This window comes from Amphiura filiformis, unplaced genomic scaffold (genome assembly GCF_039555335.1).
Source record: "Amphiura filiformis unplaced genomic scaffold, Afil_fr2py scaffold_381, whole genome shotgun sequence".
Classification (NCBI taxonomy): domain Eukaryota; kingdom Metazoa; phylum Echinodermata; class Ophiuroidea; order Amphilepidida; family Amphiuridae; genus Amphiura; species Amphiura filiformis.
Window position 1 is genome coordinate 13632 of NW_027305845.1, and position 20880 is coordinate 34511.

A 20880-nucleotide genomic window follows, 5' to 3' on the forward strand; every position below is an offset into this window, starting at 1 on the left:
AATGATATGTCTATTACTTCCATGATCAAAACCAACCACTTCGCGGCAGAAATGAAACTGGAGGATAAACTACTGTTTCTAGCTTTAGAATAACATTGTTGAAATCAGATACAGTAAAAATGTTTTAAGAGGCAAAACAAGCTCAAATTTCTTTTTATTTTCTTTATATTTTTCATCTCTTTTCATTGTTATCTGCTAATGAAGCCAGCCACGAAGTGTTCGGATTTGATGTGATATGGGTCACAAATGTTGATTATTAAATATACCGTAATTACCTTCTACGGTAACAATAAAAATGGTGGTTTGTATGTTGCCGCTTGAGTCAACCGCAGTATACACCACATCGGTAACACCAATAAGGAAGGTATTTCCAGGATCATAGTTCGACGTCAGTGTGACGTTACCAGAATTATCAGTGACTGTAATGGTGTCATTCCATGTGACAACAGCGGAAGGTAAGTCTGGATCAGTGTTGACTGTTATATTTGTAAACCTGTGTTCGATTACTGGTTTTTGCCAATCTAAAAGATTTGAAACGAAATTTCAAAAAAGTAAGAATCTAATAGAGCAATGAACATGAGAGATACGAATACTATACTTCTTTTAAATTTGATTGCACAATGTATTGCAATGAATAAATGAATGAAACTCAATGAATGAGTGAAAGTCAATGAACAAAGAAGAAAAGGTCAGAGAAATAGAATATCTTGTGACTTAGAGACAGGAAAGGGGGAAGATACAGCGGCGTAGCCAAGTCGGGGAAGAGTGTGCAACTCTTTCCCCTTCAACCCTTGTGGAACATATTGGCTCACCTTTCCCCCAGCTGTAGGATGCTGATTTTATTGTATGCCGGTTCTGGCAATAGTTTGACATTTTCGTTAATTTTCCCCCCTGAAAGTCGCTTTGCACCATACCCTGGAAAAATCATTGATACATACGCTACTGGAAGATCAGAGGAGAGTGTAAGAGTGGGAGACTGATCGTGTTCACGAGTCATTTTTTTAAATGAAATTAACCGTCGTCCCGCGAATGGTGCCAATCCCCCTAAGGTTTTCATCCGGTAACGCTTGTGTGTACACCCAAAAGTGGAATCATATTTAGTAAGAGATAATGTAATTAGTTATAGCATTTACGTTCAGGTGAAAAACTCATGTCAGTGGAATTAATAGCCGAAAATAAATTTGCTATGCATACACGTATGCTCTATGCTTTCATAGCAGAATAGCAGACTCCCTCCCCGCATCATCTGGTAATTTCCTCAGGCCGACCACCTGCACCTTAAACCCAAACCACTAAGTACAGTTCTATACTCACCTGTCTGACATCTTGGTCCAGTATATCCATTAGAGCAATCGCAATTTCTCGGACCTACACACACCTCCGTTAAGACACGTCGGTTCACAGTTTGCTAATAACAGGGATGTGAGAAACACAGAAAATGTCTAATTAATAATTATGATAAGGGAGTGTTCAGAAATACTTTGGTGTATGTAGCGTGTATGTAGTGTATGTAGCTGGGAGGAAAAGCCGACGATCAATTGAAAATTTTGACCTTTCATATTGAAGATATGGATTTTTCCCCAAAAATACCTAATTTTTTTGGTGTTTTGGGAAAAAAATTCCATATCTTCAATACGAAAGGTCAAAATTTTCAATTGATCGTCGGCTTTTCATCCCACCAACATACACTTTAAGTATAAATCATCAGATTTACAAAGTTTACTTCGAGTACTGTTAAATATCCCAAATATCATTTTTTAATCATTTACCATAAAATGTGTATTACATTGCGAATTTCAAAAATCTAAATTATTTGATATCAGAAGGACATTCTTCGTATTCAGAATGCAATTCGATATGTCTGATGTGTTCTAATGTCCCACAATAAATACTGTCCAAACGTTCATACCCCACCCCTTAAAGTCCCATTCAATGATCTCGGCGCTTAAAAGTGAAGGATAGATATTCAAACTGTCATTTGGTATTTTTGGAATGAAAAATATGGCAAAAAACAAGGAAAACAGCAGCATTGACGAAGCTTAGTTGAAGCCTCATTCAAATACATAATGTGATGCGATCAGGCAAAATCAGTCGGAACTCGGAAATATTGATTTTGAGATATAGCTAAACAAAGGAATTATTTCCTGATGACATTGGTCACAATCATGATAATGGTCACGCATGATTACGACACGATACCTCTTTGAAAGCAACTTTTCAACCTACGACTCGATTGTTACATGCATCATTTTCGCTGAAAATTTAATACGAGCTGAAAGCATTTCGTCCGCGTTTGCTTGCAGTTGTAGATATAACCATTTGAGTGATCGTGACATGCATTTTTCTAATTTTTTAAGCTACTTCACGCACCAAAAGCGTAATTTTTTCTGCAATATTTCAACTTTTCTACGCTATTGCTTACATGATACTCATGTTTCATATCTTATCTATGGGCTCAATACGGGAATTAAGCGAGAAATGACTCGCGTATTCCATTTTTTTAGTGTTCTCCAAAAAAAATCGTGTCTGCCACCTTATTTTGATCATTTTGTTACGTAACAGCAGAGGTCACCCCGGTAAAATTACCGGAAGTGAGCTTAGTTGCCCTCGTACTGATGGGGACATCTTGATGGATGTTTAAAGGGTCATATGATAAAAATACAAGAACAGCTCACGTTGAAATAAAGCAGACTCAAGTTGGGTTACTATGGTGATTCGCAACGTTGTGATGTGCGCTGAGTAATTTAATTTGATTATCTTTGTTTACAAAATTACATGAGTGATGACATTTTAGGGATTCCCCTCTCAGCAAATTAAATGGATAGCTGGGAATTCCCCTTTTCAGTTTGTTGCACAATTGGAAAGTCCCCTGAGGTTGTAAAGAGAAAATGATGTCATGGAATGCCCCTAAGGAAGTGATGTAATGAGAAAGGTTAATGTATAATTAAGGCTTGGGAATTTCCAAGATCACACCATGTGTATTTGTGTATTAATACTTGGGATTTCCCAGGGCTTGATATATAAGAAAAATGTAAACACAATTATTCACAGTTTGTAGTGTTGATCTGGGCTAGCTAGCTAATATGCTTACAGTCCAATTCCTTCAAAGAAAGGAAATTGCAAACCAGAAGTATTTGGTGGAAGCTCTATAGTCCGACGGTTCTTTATTCCGACGGTTCTTTATTCCGAAGGTTCTTTAATCCGACGGTTCTTTATTACGAAGGTTCTTTATTCCGACGGTTCTTTATTTCGAAGGTTCTATAGTCCGAATTTTAAAAAAGGTTCCCTAATCCGAATATTAAAAGAGGTTCTTTAATCCGAATTTTAAAAACGGTTCTCTAGTCCGAATATAGAAATAGGTTCTCTAATCCGAATTTGAAAAAAGGTTCTCTAGTCCGAAATTGCAAAACGGTTCTATAGTCCGAAACGGATACCGTGTTCTTTAGTCCGAATTGGTAAACGGGTTCTATAGTCCGAATTTTATTTTAATCTTTTGTTTCAGTGTCAAATCATCAATTGTTAAATACAAATCCGCTGGAGTTCAACATGGTTGGTTTCTCTGGATATTTTTCGTAGCATACATTGACGTTCACCTTTATTCTGGTGATATTTTCTTCATTTTTATCCGTTTTTCATTCCATTATAATATTATATACTAATACTCTACGATGTATTCGGGCATTGTCGAGTTCAAATTTTCATAGCGCCATCCCGCCATGTAAATGCTGCGGCTGTTTCGTTTAAATAAATTTTAGTCATTTAAACAAAATAGTTTACAGAATAGTTAAAGTATAGTTTTATCCTGCGATTGGGGGGTGGGGGTGGCGTGCCCGGGGTATAAAATGTTTCAATGTACTGGTAGTCTTGTGATTAAAGGATCATCATTTTCGACCCGTTCTCTTTAACAGCAGTAGCGTCATCCCGTTTGCCATAGGGCGCAGTATATGTTAATGTTTTAAAAATTCGGACTATAGAACCTTTTTACTAATGCGGACTAAAGAACACGGTATCCGTTTCGGACTGTAGAACCGTTTTACAATTTCTGACTAGAGAACCCTTTTTTGAATTCGGATTATAGAGCCTATTTCTATATTCGGACTATAGAACCCTTTTTAGAATTCGGAATATAGAGCCTATTTCTATATTCGGACTATAGAACCCTTTTTAAAATTCGGGCTATAGAGACTATTTTCATATTCGGACTAGAGAACCGTTTTTAAAATTCGGACTATAGAACCTTCGAAATAAAGAACCGTCGGAATAAAGAACCTCTTTTCAATTTTTTTTCGGACTAGAGAACCTCTTTTAAAATTCGGACTAACGAATGCTATGAACCACGTGTTCGGACTAGCGAAACTTCGGACTAAAGAACCTTCGGATTATAGAACCTTCGTATTATAGAGCAGTCCCCAAATATTTTATGTAGTCAAAGTACTACGTCAAAGAACGTACTTCTTCCAAGAAAGGAAAATATATTCTTCTGTCGACTTGCTGAAGTCTGGTGTTTTGATTCAACGCAACTGTCAATATAAGTGTGGACAACTGCCTCGCAGTCCTGCTTCCTGAAGATATTGGGAGAAAGGTGGAAATAGCACCAATTTTGGAGAAAGCAGCGCAAGGAGTAAAGAGATTTGGAGAACTGCGCAAGGAGTTTAGTATTGGAGAACGGCGCAAGGAGTTTAGTATTTGGAGAACTGCGCAAGGAGTTATAAACGTGTTTGGAGAACGGTGCAAGGAGTTTAGTACCTGGGAGAAAGTAACGCCATTTTTTGTGTGAGGATTTCATACGCAAGGATATTTATAAACGCAGGTGTTCATTGGACTTCGCTGATTTTCGCAGGACAAGTGAATAAGGATATATAACGTCAGTCGTCCAGAACATTGCAAGAACTTTATGATCACCAAGAAGAAGAATGCTGGCTAAGTACTAAATAGATAAAGAGTGTTTATATTTGATTATTGTGTATGAGCATTTGTTATCATATATTGTACCAATCATAACGTGCTTTCAATTAAAGACATAGATTTTGTTAGCTTAATCAAACAGTGTATTTGTGTTGTGCATTCGTGTGAGTTCGGGTAAAAGGTGATTTTGGCCTTGAGTCAAGTACGACTCGTAACAAAATTGGGGGCTTGTCGTCCGGGAAATACACTGTAAAAAAGTTGACATTAATATACTGAGTCTTGAAAGTGAAAGTACAGTATGGCAGAGTTCAAAGCAGAAGAGTTTCTTGAAACTATAGATTGGGAGAAATTTGATAAGTTGAAGAAGCCTGATTTATTAGCACTTGCCAAACATTATGACTTGAAAGTAAAGCAAACTACAAGAAGGCAAGTAATCAAAAATGCCTTGATTGAGGTTTTAGTTGATGAAGAGTATTTTGAGGATTCCATTTTGGGCAAGAGAAAAGAGGTCGAAACTGAAATCGGTGGGGATTCGGCATTTAAATTGAAAGAGTTGGAAATTCAATTAGAAATGAAGAAAATGGAAATGGACCAAAAGAAAATGGAAATGGACCAAAAGAAAATAGAAATGGACCAAAAAGAAAAACTGGAAATGATCAAGTTAGAGAATGAAAAACAAGAAAAGATAGCTCTTGAACAACAAAAACTAGACATGGAAAAACAGAAAATGGCTATGGAAGAACACGCGCGCCAAGAAAAAATGGCACTTGAGCAACACAAATTAGAAACAGAAGAAAAGGAAAAGGTAGCAAAATTGGAACTTGAAAAACAAAAATTGGAAATGGAAGATAAGGACAGGCAAGCAAAGCTCAATTTGGAAGCACATTTGAAAGAAAAAGAAATTGAGGAAAAGTACAAGTTTGAACAAGAGAAGTTGGCAAAGCTAGGTGACAAATACTCATCAAATTTCTCCTCAAAGTCAGGGTTTGATGTTACAAAGTAAGTAAAGCTTGTGCCTAAATTCAAAGAAAAAGAAGTTGACGAGTATTTTCAACTTTTGAAAAGGTGGCTACAAATTTGAAATGGCCTCCAGAGCATTGGACCCTACTGTTACAAAGTAGTTTTGTGGGGAAGGCCAGGGAAACTTACTTAGCTCTACCAATAGAGAAGTGTAATAATTATGAAGAAGTCAAACAGGCAGTCCTTAAGGCCTATGAACTGGTGCCTGAAGCATACCGACAAAAGTTCAGAGATTAAAGAAAGCAAGCAGATCAAACCCATGTAGAATTTGCTAGAGTAAAAGAACAAATGCTCGACAGGTAGCTTGGTTCAAAAGAAGTCAAAGATGATTTCGGCCAACTTAAGCAATTGGTTCTTATAGAAGAGTTCAAGAAATGTGTCCACGCTGACATTAAAACCCATTTGGATGAAAGTGCTAGCAAAATTAAGACGCTAAGTGACGCGGCGACAATGGCTGACGATTATGGCTTAACACACAAGTTGAATGCAAGTAAATTTAGTCAGAACAGAAGTTACTCAAACAGGTTCAGCCATAACCAACCTAGAGCAAATCAGGGTGGTACACAAGAAGGGAGATCTCAGTCTAATCACAGATCCTGGTCTAATTCACAGCATAGTGCTGGTGGTAGAGGGACCCCATGGAGTTCAGGTACCAAACCAACAGGTGGGACTGAATTTAAATCCCAATTATTTTGCAATTTCTGTAAGAAACCAGGACATACATTGACCACGTGTCGGACCTTAAAAGCCAAACAAGATGCACAAAAACAGCAGCAAACTGCTAGTAATACTGTAGGATGTGCAGTGTCACTTGAGTCAAAGAAACAAGTCAGTCAAATCAAGAAACAAGAAGTCCCACAAAAGGGAGGTGAGACAGACAAGGTGTGTGAAGAATTTGAACCATTTGTGTTAGAGGGAATGATATCACTTGGTGATAATGGTAGTCCAAAGCCCATTAAGATTGTGCGAGATACGTGTTGTGCACGGTCTATGATTCTGGAAGGAACTTTGCCCTTTAATGAGGATAGTTCAGCTGGTAATGCTTTGATCCAGGGTATTGGGATGGAAATAATTAGTGTACCTCTCCACAAAATTAACTTGACATCTGACTTGGTTTCTGGTCCGGTAACCATAGGAGTTAGACATGAATTGCCAGTCAAAGGAGTGGCCATGTTGCTAGGAAATGACTTGGCAGGGGGAAGGTTTTCCTGACCCAATAGTTACAGATAAGCCCTGTTTACAGGATGATAGTAGTGAGGAAAAGGAGATATTTCCTGCATGTGCAGTGACACGGGCAATGAGTAAGAGAGCCTCTGTAGAAACAATTGAGGACAACCAAATTGATGACATAGGCTACAGTTTGGAAGACACATTTGTGTCAAAGTTGAATGAGAAAGAAGATAAACTTCCTTCTCCAGGGGATAAAAAGGCCCCTCAAAATGACACAGCCTCTGAGCATGAACAAATTGGGGGAACATTGCGAGACCCATTAAGTCATGACAAGCTAATTCTGGAGCAACAAAATGACCCAGAACTCAAATAGATCAATCAAAGGGCATTGACCCTAGAAGAAGCAGAACAAAATTCTGTCTGTTTTTACAAACAAGATGATGTGCTAATGAGAAAATGGCGTCCCCCTGATGCACCTGCCGATGAAGAGTGGAAAGTATTGCACCAAATTGTGGTACCAAAAGTCTACCACACTAAAGTTATTAACATAGCACATGACAGTCCCATGGCAGGGCATTTGGGTGTTAAGAAAACTCATGAAAGAATTCTGAGACATTTCTGGTGGCCCACTCTCAGAAAAGATGTTTCTGAATATTGCAAAACATGTCATATACCGTAGAAACCCGTCTATAAGGAATAGAAGCGACTGTGATGATAGCATATTTCACGCTAGCGCCCTCCACAATATTATATCATTATGGAATTTGAGCAAATCATTACCGACACAAGCAGGTATACAATGTATTATTTTATCTTTATTTCGCATCTCACGAGCATAGCTCACTTGGCAAGGCATAAGACTTTGGTTCTTTAGATCGGAAGATGGTGAGTTCGAGCCTCATCACGGTCACACAAAGTTTTATAAACAAAATATTGTTCAAACTTTTCATTTATATTTTCTTGCATTTTCTAAAGACTCCTTTCATGATCATTTTTTTTTCATATTTAGTTTTTAATTTTATTTTTTCTTTATTTTTCTTTGATTCATATAATATTGGCAGGATAAGGAGAGGAGGGAACTAAAGACCCATTCAGTGATTTGCTCATCCGGACGATCGTAAAAATCATCATTTACCTTTGTCATTGTCATAGATGTGGTAACATAGCCTGCTAGTGGTTCAGCAGAAAACCGTGTGACACATAATATACATTTGGCTACATTTTATTATACGATAAATACGAATTTATTAAACATGGTAACAAATATTCTCTAGCAGATCGGTTATACGATGGAACTGGTAGGCATAGGCCTATTATAAATTCGGGATATTAAATATCTTCCTGACGAGACAGATCTGCGCATGTGGTCAAAGACGATTCCTTACTAGCCACAGACCGTCCGCTGGAATTAGTTGAATCGCTATGGCTGTTGGTCGGACCTCTCATCTCTCCACATCGATTGTGACCTATCCCCGACATTGCCCTTATGAACTCACATCCTCCTGTTTTATTCCAATACGCTGGCGAAGTTACGTAATAATCGGATTAACTACCATAGCAATAGGTGAAAACAATTTTTGAATATACCGTGTTATACACTGATACGTTCAGGCGGTACCTCTTCATTGAACCATATCATGCTGCACCTGTAAGATCTTTGAAAAGACCAGTATTGTATTCAATCTATGATTGCAGACATACACAGTACAGGTGATGAGTGTAACCTGCTTGTAGCGCAGCGCGATATGTTCAAAATTGTTTTCACCTATTGCTATGGTAATTAATCCGATTAATTACGCAACTTCACCAGCGTATAATGGCCGAATAAATTCTGACCATCACTTGGCTTGTTGGAGATACTACAATTCGCTGTCGAAGTGACGTAATAATCGCAATAACTACCATCAAGCAGATTGCACTAATCACCCGCGTATGTCACCAAACATAGATTGAATACCACTCTTTTCATAAATACTAATCTTACATGGCGAGTGATTAGCATTTCTTTGACAACTATGGTTTAATGCATAGGTGCCACGTGAACGATGAAGTGCAGGGCTATATATTCGAAATTGTATTCATCAATTGCTATGGTAGTTAATCCGATTAATTACGTCACATCGACAAATAGCCTATAGTATGGGTTCAAGTGGAACAAGAATAGTGTATGTCCATTGCTAGCTATGGTAATTAATCATGTTAGTGTTTACATCACTACTTCGGTGAAGACAAGAGAAGTGTGCCTTCTCTACCAACGCCTGTGATATAACAGGTGCAAGCGAAACAAAATTGAATGACCAGAATAGTTTCCTTTGTCAGATGAATTGATTGAAGTTTTTGAAGACACTCTATTCTTGATGGGACAATAGATTCAAATATGGAATAATTATTATTCCTCATCTATTTTTTTTATTTTAAAAACTGCAATTGTGGCAACAGAACAATATTTATTTTGATTTCATTTCAAGTAGAAACAAAATCATGCTTAAGCCAAAAACGCACCCTACCTCAAGAATTGGGATGGCACAAAGGTGCCACATAGGTTTTTATTGCAAAGACGAGGACAGACAAGTAGTTACAACACATCTGTCTAACCGTGGGTTTCGCTATTATTTAGAATAAAAAAAAAAAAAAAAACGCACCTAAAATTAAAAGTAGAAAGGTAGATTTGAAGAAAGATAAAAAGAACATGTCAAAAAGTTAAAATCAAACGAGAATGAAAAAACGGAACCGGTGCCCGGACCATGCTCTCTTCAGCATGTCTTACAGTTCCAAAGTCTGACGCTCTATCAATTGAGCTATACGATCCTATATACGAAACAGTCGTTATTATGTCAATACAATTGATTGGTGTTACAACATACTTAGATGGAATGCATAGCCACCCAGTGCCAGTATATATTTGCTCAAACTCCAAATACAACAAGCAACCAATTTTATTGAGGGCGTTTCTTAGGTATATCCTTGTAGACGGGGTTTTACGGTATGCCAAGTAGTAGGGAAGCCAAATAAGAAAATACCTCCTGCTCCATTGAAGCCAATTCCAGCCTTTGATGAACCATTTAGTAGGGTTATTATTGATTGTGTAGGCCCCCTATCAAAGACTAAGTCAGGTAATCAATACCTTCTGACAATTATGTGCCCGCGTCAACACGCTTTCCTGAAGCCATACCCTTGAGAAATATTAAAGCAGTGACTATAGTGAAAGCTTTAACCAAGTTCTTCACATTTGTGGGGCTCCCCAAGTCCATACAGTCAGATCAAGGATCAAACTTTACTTCTGGAGTATTTCAGCAGGTCATGTATCAATTAGGTATAGAGCAGTATACCTCAAGTGCTTACCATCCAGAATCACAAGGTGCACTAGAAAGGTTCCATCAAACGTTGAAAAACATGATCAGGACATACTGTTTGGAATTTCAGAGGGACTGGGATGAGGGAGTACACTTGTTGTTGTTTGCTGCTAGGGAAGCTGTTCAGGAAACTTTGGGATTTAGTCCTTTTGAGTTAGTGTTTGGACACACAGTGCGCGGGCCCTTAAAGTTGTTGAAAGAAAAGTGGCTCAATGAGAAATCAGATATCAATTTATTGGATTATGTCTCCAATTTTAAGCATAGGCTTAAGGTGGTTATGGAGGCATTATAAAAGTGCTCTAAACATGTTTTAAACAGATTAATTGAGTAGAGCAAAGTACACTGATCAATATACCTTTTGTTTGGAGTCAATCGGACATACGGTTTTCAAAATATATCAACTTATATTTTTTTTTTTTTTTGTTTTTATCAATAATCAATCAAGTTAATGAGCTAAAATGACTGGAGAAGCTCATTTACAAAAATTTTTGCCAATATTTTGAAAAATCCATGCATAAATGTTCAGGGTACTTTTATTTTGCATAATTTTGTCCTGAAACTTGGTCCAAGTGTTTCTAATATGTTCTAATGTATTATATAGTGAAGCCGCCCCCTAATTTGCATATTTGCATAATTAATTAGCATTTATGCAAATTAAACTCATTAATTATGCAAATATGCAAATTAGAGGGCGTTCAAATATACATTAGAACATATTAGAAACACTTTGACCAATTTCAGGAAAAGTATGCAAAATAAAAGTACCCTGAACATTTATGCATTGATTTTAGCAAAATATTGGCAAAATTACATATTAATGAGCCTTTCCAGTCCTTTTAGCTCATTAACTATATTGATTATTGACAAAAACAATAGGATACAAAGAAAATATAAATTGATGTATTTTGGAAACCGTATGTCCGATTTGCTCCAAATAAAAGGCATATTGATCAGTGTACTTTACCCTACTCAATTAAACTGTTTAAAACAAGCTCAAAGCATTTTCTAATTTCTAGAAAATGCATCCAATACCACCTTAACAGAGTAACTGATATCGCCAAAGAAAACTTGAAACAGGGTCAAGCCAAAATGAAACAGTGGTATGATAAACATGCCAAAGAGAGAGTGTTCAAACCAGGTGACAAAGTTCTAGTACTGTTTCCAATTCCAGGACACCCATTACAAGCCAGATATCATGGCCCATGTGAGGTAGAGTCAAAAGTGGGTGAAGTAGATTATATAATCAAAACTCCTGAAAGACGCAAGAGCAGGCGGTTATGCCACATAAATATGCTCAAAGAGTATGTTGAAAGAAGTGACAGTGGCATTCCAAAACCTGTGTGTACAGTAAAACATGCTGATAATGTAGACAAACATGCCGATGTAGACAAAATCGCCAATGTAGACAAGAGTAAGATGACAATTCTGATGTCACATTTGACCAGGATAAAGAGCTGGAGCACAAAGAGTATAGTGTAAAATTGAACAATTCTGATGTGCTCACTAATTTGGACTCAAAGTTAGGTCATCTTTCTCAAGATCAACAAAGTCAAATTGCAAATTTGATTCACAAATTTGACAATATATTTCTTGATACGCCAAGTAGAACAAATGCTGCATTTCATGATGTAGATGTTGGTGATACAAAACCAATCAAGCAGCATCCTTACAGAGTCAATCCATTGAAAATGGAACATCTCAAAAATGAAATCAATTATATGCTAGACAATGATATCATAGAACCAAGTAGTAGTGAGTGGAGTTCACCATGCATTCTTGTTCCCAAGCCTGATGGTTCATACCGATTGGTCGCAGACATGAGAGCTGCAAATGTTCATTCAAAGACAGACTCGTACCCAATTCCAAGAATTGATGATTGCATTGACAAAATTGGGAATGCAAAATTTGTTAGCAAATTTGATCTTTTGAAAGGGTACTGGCAGGTTCCACTCACAGACCGTGCCAAAGAGATTTCTGCTTTTTGTATACCATTCGGTCTTTACCAGTACAAAGTTATGCCATTCGGTTTGAAAAACGCGCCAGCAACATTTCAGAGAATGGTGAACCAAATTGTGGCAGACATAGAGGGATGTGAAGCATATGTAGATGATTTGATTGTTTACAGTCAAACTTGGGAACAACACATGGAACAACTCCATCAATTGTTTAAGAAGCTGTCTGAAGTACAGTTGACAGTCAATCTGGTAAAAAGTGAGTTTTGCCATGCCACAGTCACATACTTGGGATATGTTGTAGGGCAAGGTCAGGTGAAACCTATCAAAGCCAAAGTTGAAGCAATTGTTGAAGCAACACCCCACACCTGTAAACAAGAAGGCACTCATGAGATTTCTAGGAATGGTTGGCTATTATAGAAAGTTCTGTCCAAACTTTTCAGAGATAGCAAGTCCTTTGACTGATTTGTTGAAGAAAGATGCAAAATTCATTTGGTCAGAACAGTGTGAAAATGCTTTTCACAAAGTCAAATCAATACTCATGAGTTCGCCAGTATTTACTGCACCTGATTTTCAGAAGCAGTTCAAGTTGACTGTTGATGCCAGTGACATAGGCTGTGGAGGTGTTGTGATGCAAGAGGGTGAAGATCAAATTGACCACCCTATATGTTACTTTTCAAGGAAGTTCAACAAGCACCAAAGAAATTACTCCACAATTGAGAAGGAGTGTCTAGCATTGCTATTAGCATTGCTACATTTTGATGTGTATTTGGGTACCACAGTATACCCTGTGCTTGTTTTCAATGATCACAATCCCTCACCTTCATCAACAGGATGAAGAACAAAAATCAAAGACTGGTGAGGTGGAGTTTGACCTTGCAAGAGTACAATCTGGACATCAAACATATTAAGGGAAAAGACAATGTAATGGCTGATGCCTTGTCCAGAATTGCATAAAAACTGACAAACAAAAATTCCTTTAAAAAGGAACTTGTGTGACAAGTAGTCACTGTGTATGTTGAGTTAAGCACTCAAAGTTAATATTATGTTGAAGTTGATGTAAAAGAAGAAAACATTTAAGAAAGTTTTCATTACATTCAAACTTTCTTCTTTTAAGGGTAAGGGTGTGATGTGCCCTGAGTAATTTAATTTGATTATCTTTGTTTACAAAATTACATGTGTGATGACATTTTAGGGATTCCCCTCTCAGCAAATTAAATGGATAGCTGGGAATTCCCCTTTTCAGTTTGTTGCACAATTGGCAATTGGAAAAACCCCTGAGGTTGTAAAGAGAAAATGATGTCATGGAATGCCCCTAAGGAAGTGATGTAATGAGAAAGGTTCATGTATAATTAAGGCTTGGGAATTTCCAAGATTACACCATGTGTATTTGTGTATTAATACTTGGGATTTCCCGGGGCTTGATATATAAGAAAAATGTAAACACAATTATTCACAGTTTGTAGTGTTGATCTGGGCTAGCTAGCTAATATGCTTACAGTCCAATTCCTTCAAAGAAAGGAAATTGCAAACCAGAAATATTTTATGTAGTCAAAGTACTACTATTTGCCAGTGTTGTCGGAGAAGATCTAGAATACGCCAAAGAACGTACTTCTTCCAAGAAAGGAAAATATATTCTTCTGTCGACTTGCTGAAGTCTGGTGTTTTGATTCAACGCAACTGTCAATATAAGTGGGGACAACTGCATCGCAGTCCTGCTTCCTGAAGATATTGGGTGAAAGGTGGAAATAGCACCAATTTTGGAGAAAGCAGCGCAAGGAGTAAAGAGATTTGGAGAACTGCGCAAGGAGTTTAGTATTGGAGAACGGCGCAAGGAGTTTAGTATTTGGAGAACTGCGCAAGGAGTTATAAACGTGTTTGGAGAACGGTGCAAGAAGTTTAGTACTTGGGAGAAAGTAACGCCATTTTTGTGTGAGGATTTCATACGCAAGGATATTTATAAACGCAGGTGTTCATTGGACTTCGCTGATTTTCGCAGGACAAGTGAATAAGGATATATAACATCAGTCGTCCAGAACATTGCAAGAACTTTATGATCACCAAGAAGAAGAATGCTGGCTAAGTACTAAATAGATAAAGAGTGTTTATATTTGATTATTGTGTATGAGCATTTGTTATCATATATTGTACCAATCATAACGTGCTTTCAATTAAAGAGTTAGATTTTGTTAGCTTAATCAAACAGTGTATTTGTGTTGTGCATTCGTGTGAGTTCGGGTAAAAGGTGATTTTGGCCTTGAGTCAAGTACGACTCGTAACAACGTCTACTAAAATGTCTCATCTTTATTTATCTCAGATGTAGGAGAGATTTATACATCACTTTGTCTTTGTTTATGCTATTTTCATACTATACAATACTATATATTCTTACGACATACTACTCCTGCAAATCCGTAAGAGACTCCATAACTGTCGTAGCTGTACGAATCCAGGCATGGGTACCATATGCATTCATTTAATGTACTCTCAGAACCAGAACATACAATAACGTGTTCATCTTCTTCCGTTACATATTCGGACGGGTCTGGATAATTGATGGGCTTAGCTCCTATGCTAGAGAATCCAAGCTGGCGACATACTACCATTGCCTCCGAGACACCCCATTCCCCTTCCCAAAATCCTCTGTGACAAACTGGTACCCATTCGTTGTTGTGAAACACCGTAACTAGACCTTCGTTTGAATTATCACCATCAACTAGACGAATGTTTGAGACTATGATGTAATTTAAAGACAGATTGTACATTTGTTAATACATGTACAGGATGTCCCAGAAAAAATTACCGAGTGAATAAAATTGGACGTAAGTCGAGAACTAGACATCAAAAAAAAATTAAAAATTTTATTTGATTCGCTTGAGTGGTTGCGAAGAAATTAACAATTACATAATGCACGCATCAATGCAGTTAATTCCAAGTTTGATCAAAAGGCGTTTTTCTCATACTCGCTCACCGCATCCTAAAGTTTGTGTATCTCATTAAATTTAGTCCACATAATCTATTTTATAATCCCACGGTGACACGGTGTTATGTTATTCTGAAGAAGAATAAAATTTTGTCCGAGAAAACATTGATTTCTGCAATTGGAAGTTTTCCAACTTTAATTCTTTATGTTGTGCAAATATGTTATATTTTAACTTTCCAAAGAACATTTGAGTCAAGAATGACAATGAATAAGTCCCGGGAACAAGTGCTTACAGCTTTACGTGTGATTTTTGATACCATGCAACAGAAGTTTTAAAAGATTTAAACTTTGCATTTCAATTTCTTGGAAATATTCCAAAAACGTTAATGTGTGTGAGAATTTTTTTAAGCCAGACGGAGTTTGTTATGCAATAATTCTTTATGCAACATTTATATCAACATTAACGAAAATAGTACCGAGCATGCATTTTACACGCAAGCATTCATTTTTAATATCGTGCAAGTTTTCAAACTTGAACAAACACTAATTAAATGTTTTGCAAGAAACAAATTATTTAAAAATAACGGAAAGAATTTCACGTTACAAAATATGAAGCCCATTGACAGTTAACCACTAGTGCGCATTGTGTTGAATGATCTTTCTTAGAACTTAAAATGAAATGAATTGAAGCATGCGTTATGTAATCGCTCATTTCTTCGCAATCAACCAACTGATTCCAGTAAAATTAACGTATAAGATGCAGAATAAAATGAGCTACACACTGATTTTTTTATTTTTAGATTCCGATGTCTATTTCTCGACTTACGTCCAAATTTATTTGCCCGGTATTTTTTTTCTGGGACACCCTCTACAGTGTAACTACATCTAGTTATCTTAAATAAATTATATTTTCAAAAGTATTAAATGCCGTGTTTCAGGAAACCAAGTATAAAATGATTGTGTTGCAACTGGATGCTCCACCCTATTTTTGTCAATCATAAAAGAAAAGATTTATTATGGTCGTCCCAATACAATTTTGTTTTTTGTTTAATCATTTTGCTTGATAAGTCTACGTTCATTCATACTGTTTTTCATTTTGTTCTTCAATCACTACACCTGTTATTCACGCTTGATACTCAGAAGAAATAATATGGCTATATACAAACAATAGCTCAATTTAAAAAATAGAAGCATCTTTTAAAACCAATTAGTTTTTTGTCAAGTGTGAAGCACTGAAAATCACCAGTATTGTGATCTCATAATAGAATAGATGGAAACACTTATTCCCATTTTACAGTTTTAAATATAACATTATTCATCTAATGGGTCAGCAAGTAATGCGTATCCAAAATGTAAACGAAATCTGCCTTTGATATTAAGGTTTCCAAAGTAAAGTGATTTTTAAGAACGAATGAATGTTGTATGAAATTTAAAGATTAGCAAAAAGGATTTCCCTTTGGCTCAGAATAAAACGATTACTTAAATAAAAATTCTTTTAAAATGCCCTGTGAATATTCTTCCTGAATCAAATTTAAGGACAAGTTTTGCCAAAAGTATCTTTAATTCCCTAAGATTTGCAGCATTATTATTGTAATTATCGAGATCAATATTTTGAGTACTCTGATACCATACCACGATTGTAACTGTGTCGATGAATACAACGCATCGGCATTTTGAGACAAAAATGTGCAGCATCTATTTCTTTGTTCATTTACATAGAACTTGATCCATGGTCACAGGAGATTTTGTAAATAGCTCAGAAATACATTATTATAAAGCCTTCAGATAAGTGGCGTGAAGGGAATTCATCCCATCTTTACATGGAATGATCCCATGTTATGACATCTTTGTCTACCCCATACTTGCCTATTCGCCGTAAAAGTAGTGATGATGTTACAGGATTTATGTACCATAGCAATAGGTGAATAAAATTTTTGAATGTATTTTCCTGCACTACAAGTATGCTGCACTCATCACCTGACATATCTGTGTATGTGTGCAATCATAGATTAAACACAATACCCCTCTTTTCAAAGACACTCACCGTAAGTACAGGTGTGAGTGATGTCAGCATAATGTGAAATTTTATAGACTTTCGATCCAGGTCGTTTGCCTATTCTTTGATAATTAATGGCTCAATGCAGAGTTTCAGCGTACGTTTATTGTGGGGCATGGCCCGCATGGGCGTCAATCTCCGGGGGCAGGGGGGGGGGCAAGGGGGCGTGTCCTCTCACCTTTCGGCAAAATGACCCACATTTTGTTCTTTATCAGTCACTTTTTAACAAATTCGATAGGTTGTCCCGGCCCCATACGTTTCAAGCCAGATTGGCGCTAATGGTGTAGGTCGATACACTAAATTGTATTCACCTATCGCTATGGTACTTAATCCTGTTACATCTATGACGAATCGGCTTGCTTCTTGTCGCCATTTGTATAATGAAGCAAGATATGACCGGGCTAGGCCAGATCCTATGTAACTTTTCTTTGTATTATGACACTATGCAACAATAGGTATTAATCCTTGAATAAACAATCATAATTTCTCTTAGTCTTAATCTTGATATTCCTAATTTGACATTATTATAACCATTGACCTGTAAACGGTTGTTTGTTTGTCAATACGCACGCTAACGACTATCATGTTCTTTCAACACATATATGCAAGTGCAAGCCTTACAATTAGCTTCTTTAGAAAGCAAACATTACGGGGGATATTCATCATTTTCTACCCCGGTATCCAAAGATTTATCGTCTGAATATCAAATCGTGCATAGCAGATACACGTGTATTGATTTAGTTTCCCTCCCTGTATTTACCAGGCGTTGTCGCTGTGCCCCTATTGATTATAGAAAAAACATGTATGACCCCTTCCAATGGTACTAAAGAGACTAATGCTACGACCACTATTAGTCCAGTCAAATTATGAAATTATCCATCACTAATTAATTGCTTCAGAGTCCATTTCACATGCATCCATCTCCAAAAGCTCACACAAATATTAAAAGTCATCATCATCTTCGTTTTCTTTTTCTCCTTTTTTTCTATTTCTCTTTACTTTGCTTCAAATGATAAATATTTTACATTCAAACTTTGAGGTTTAGATACGAACAAGAAAATCATCCAAGGAACTACTTGCCACAAATGACTCCAATCAGTTGACTTTGATTGCAGATATGTTCTTCCCATCCTACATGAGCACACTGCTGTAACGTGCTTTCAGTGCCATTACATGAAACATCATTGCGTAAACTATTTTCCCGGTCATGTCCAAATCCTGCTCCTATCTGAGCTTTGGCGCCATCAATGGGGAATCCAAGTTGCCGACATACTACCACGCTTTCTTTTTCACCCCACGAGGCATCACAAAGTGGAGTCCATCCACCATTGTGAAACATTTCGACACGACCTTCGTTATAAGAATGGCCTCCGAAGAGGCGAATATCTTGTTCTAAAGAATAAAAAGAAACATTCTAGGTTTATTTCCATAAACAAATCCTGAGCTCAGAAAAAACAAATAACAGTTTTCAACAGTTTTCATGCATTTTTAAACCGAAATATGTCAACTCAAAATGGAAGCGAAATCATACTATAGTCATGTTAGTGTTAAAGTCCACATTCTCACCTATAATATCGTATTGTCCCTGCAAACTCCTCCTCCCCCTGAATTGGTCTTTTATCTAGCAGCATAAGACTCGTTTAATGAGCCTAAGTTAGAAACTGAACTGAAATAGGTTATTTGCTAGTGAACTTAATGCGAGTCGGGGCGGCACCTGAGCTTCCGGTGTTTGTGCTCAAATTATTGAGATAATGATGCTCATTGTAGTGGTTTTTTTGCATGATTTTTCCTGGGAAATAGCGAAAACCTTCGGTCTATTATTTGTCATATTAACTCAATAACTGCAATACATATGGTAATATAAATGTGTTCAGTGGCTTCCGTTACCGTTTCCTATAAGATCTGTGAAATAAACTGTATTATTCAAGTAAAATCTGGAAAAATATGGCATGATGGTTCCGACACGCCTTAATAAGCTTTTATAGAAGAAAGAGTTGATAATTCTACTTACCACACGACACTCCAGCATCTAAAGAATGAGCGCAATTATGTTTTTCCCATCCACGATGCGGACATTCACCTAAGACATTCTCATTGCCAATACATGAAACATCGTCAAGGAAGATAGCTCCAATACCTTCTCCAAACCAAGCATAATCATAATCGTTGGCCCCTTCACTACGGAATCCAAGTTGACGACATACTACCATAGCGTCTTCAATCGTCCATGCGTCACCACATACTGTACCCCATTCGTTATTATGGAATATCTCCACTCGGCCTTCTGCTAGATGCATGCCTCCAACCAAACGAATGGCGTTTGCTTGAATAATTATATAATTGAAAGTATAATTGTGATATAACTGTCTGAAATATCTTAAAATTATCATTGTAAAGAGTCAACTTTTATAAATAATTTTTCATGAAAAATTAAACTTACATCTTGTATTGAAGTCTAAGGGCGAGTTTCTCGACGGGTGGCTTAGCAGTTGGCTTGTTTAGCCTCAAGGCTAACGCGAGGTCGTAAGACCATGCTTAACTGAAAACATATTTCCCCGAAGCACGGCTACCATAGCCTCGAGCCTTCATTGGCCTTGTGTGCCAGGCTTGTAGGATTATCACCAGACTTCGCTAAAAAATATATTTCTCGAAATTAGTCTTATATGTAGCCGTAGTCTATGCAAGCCTGTTAGGCAAGGCTTACAGTGCTTTTTCTGGCCCTGTCTCAGCATTTTAATTTATAAATAGTTTAAATTGTAAAGGGTTAAATTAGGCCGAATTCCTTACAAGTGCATAACATATCACTCCTGGTCCTGATCACTCTCGCTTATTCAACATTTTTTTAAGTTTGCCTGTTGTCTTTCATTAAAAAAAAAAGAATTAGGTTTCTAACATGCTTTGTTGTGTACCTGGACTCTTTTGAAATCCGACACCTAAAATTCCAAGATATGCAAATTAGGTATTTTTTTTTTTATTTAACCGAAGTGTCCTTGAAACCATGAAGTGTCTAGCATGTTTAATAAGAAAAAAGTGCTTTTGGTGGAAACCTTCCCTTAAACCAAATCATGTTGTCCGTAAAAGAACATTTATTCCTGTCTAATAGTGATATTGTAAATATCATGACGAGATACGAACGATATGCCTAAATTTATATATTTTGTAATTGTTCTGCTCTATTGCGTCTCAGGATATTTTTACCAAATTTGTCTTACTTCCATTGTATGAAATCAATGCCTTATCTAGTATATTATAGGCCAGAGATAGGCACACCAAATACTAATTGAAAAGGTCAGATTAGTTCTGCACTAATATTTTAGCGATCACATCGCATATTTTACAAAAGGATCATGAAGCCCAATCTATTCCCAACATATCAGTGCAAATTGCATTTGATTCGGTCCAGTGATTACAAAGAAATGGATGAATAAGCAGCTCATTTCAAATTTGAACGAGAGGAGCTTTAGCCCTAGAAACCGTTTTTACTTTTACATAACATTCAAA

General features: G+C 36.9%; 1 protein-coding gene and 1 long non-coding RNA gene across 2 annotated transcripts; both read right to left on the reverse strand.

The window, feature by feature from the left end:
- Window positions 1-281: 281 nt before the first annotated feature.
- Window positions 282-15488, reverse strand: LOC140145547 (uncharacterized). The gene is made up of 3 exons (XR_011858092.1): window positions 14793-15488; window positions 1315-1408; window positions 282-521 (listed from the first exon to the last, which is right to left on the reverse strand). It is a non-coding gene; the product is annotated as an uncharacterized lncRNA (long non-coding RNA).
- Window positions 15489-18450: 2962 nt separating this feature from the next.
- LOC140145548 (scavenger receptor cysteine-rich domain superfamily protein-like) lies at window positions 18451-19703 on the reverse strand. Its single transcript, XM_072167253.1, has 2 exons — window positions 19391-19703; window positions 18451-18771 (listed from the first exon to the last, which is right to left on the reverse strand). The coding sequence occupies exons 1-2, from the start codon at window positions 19674-19676 to the stop codon at window positions 18452-18454; spliced, it is 606 nt and encodes a 201-aa protein (XP_072023354.1). The 5' UTR covers window positions 19677-19703; the 3' UTR covers window position 18451.
- Window positions 19704-20880: the final 1177 nt, after the last annotated feature.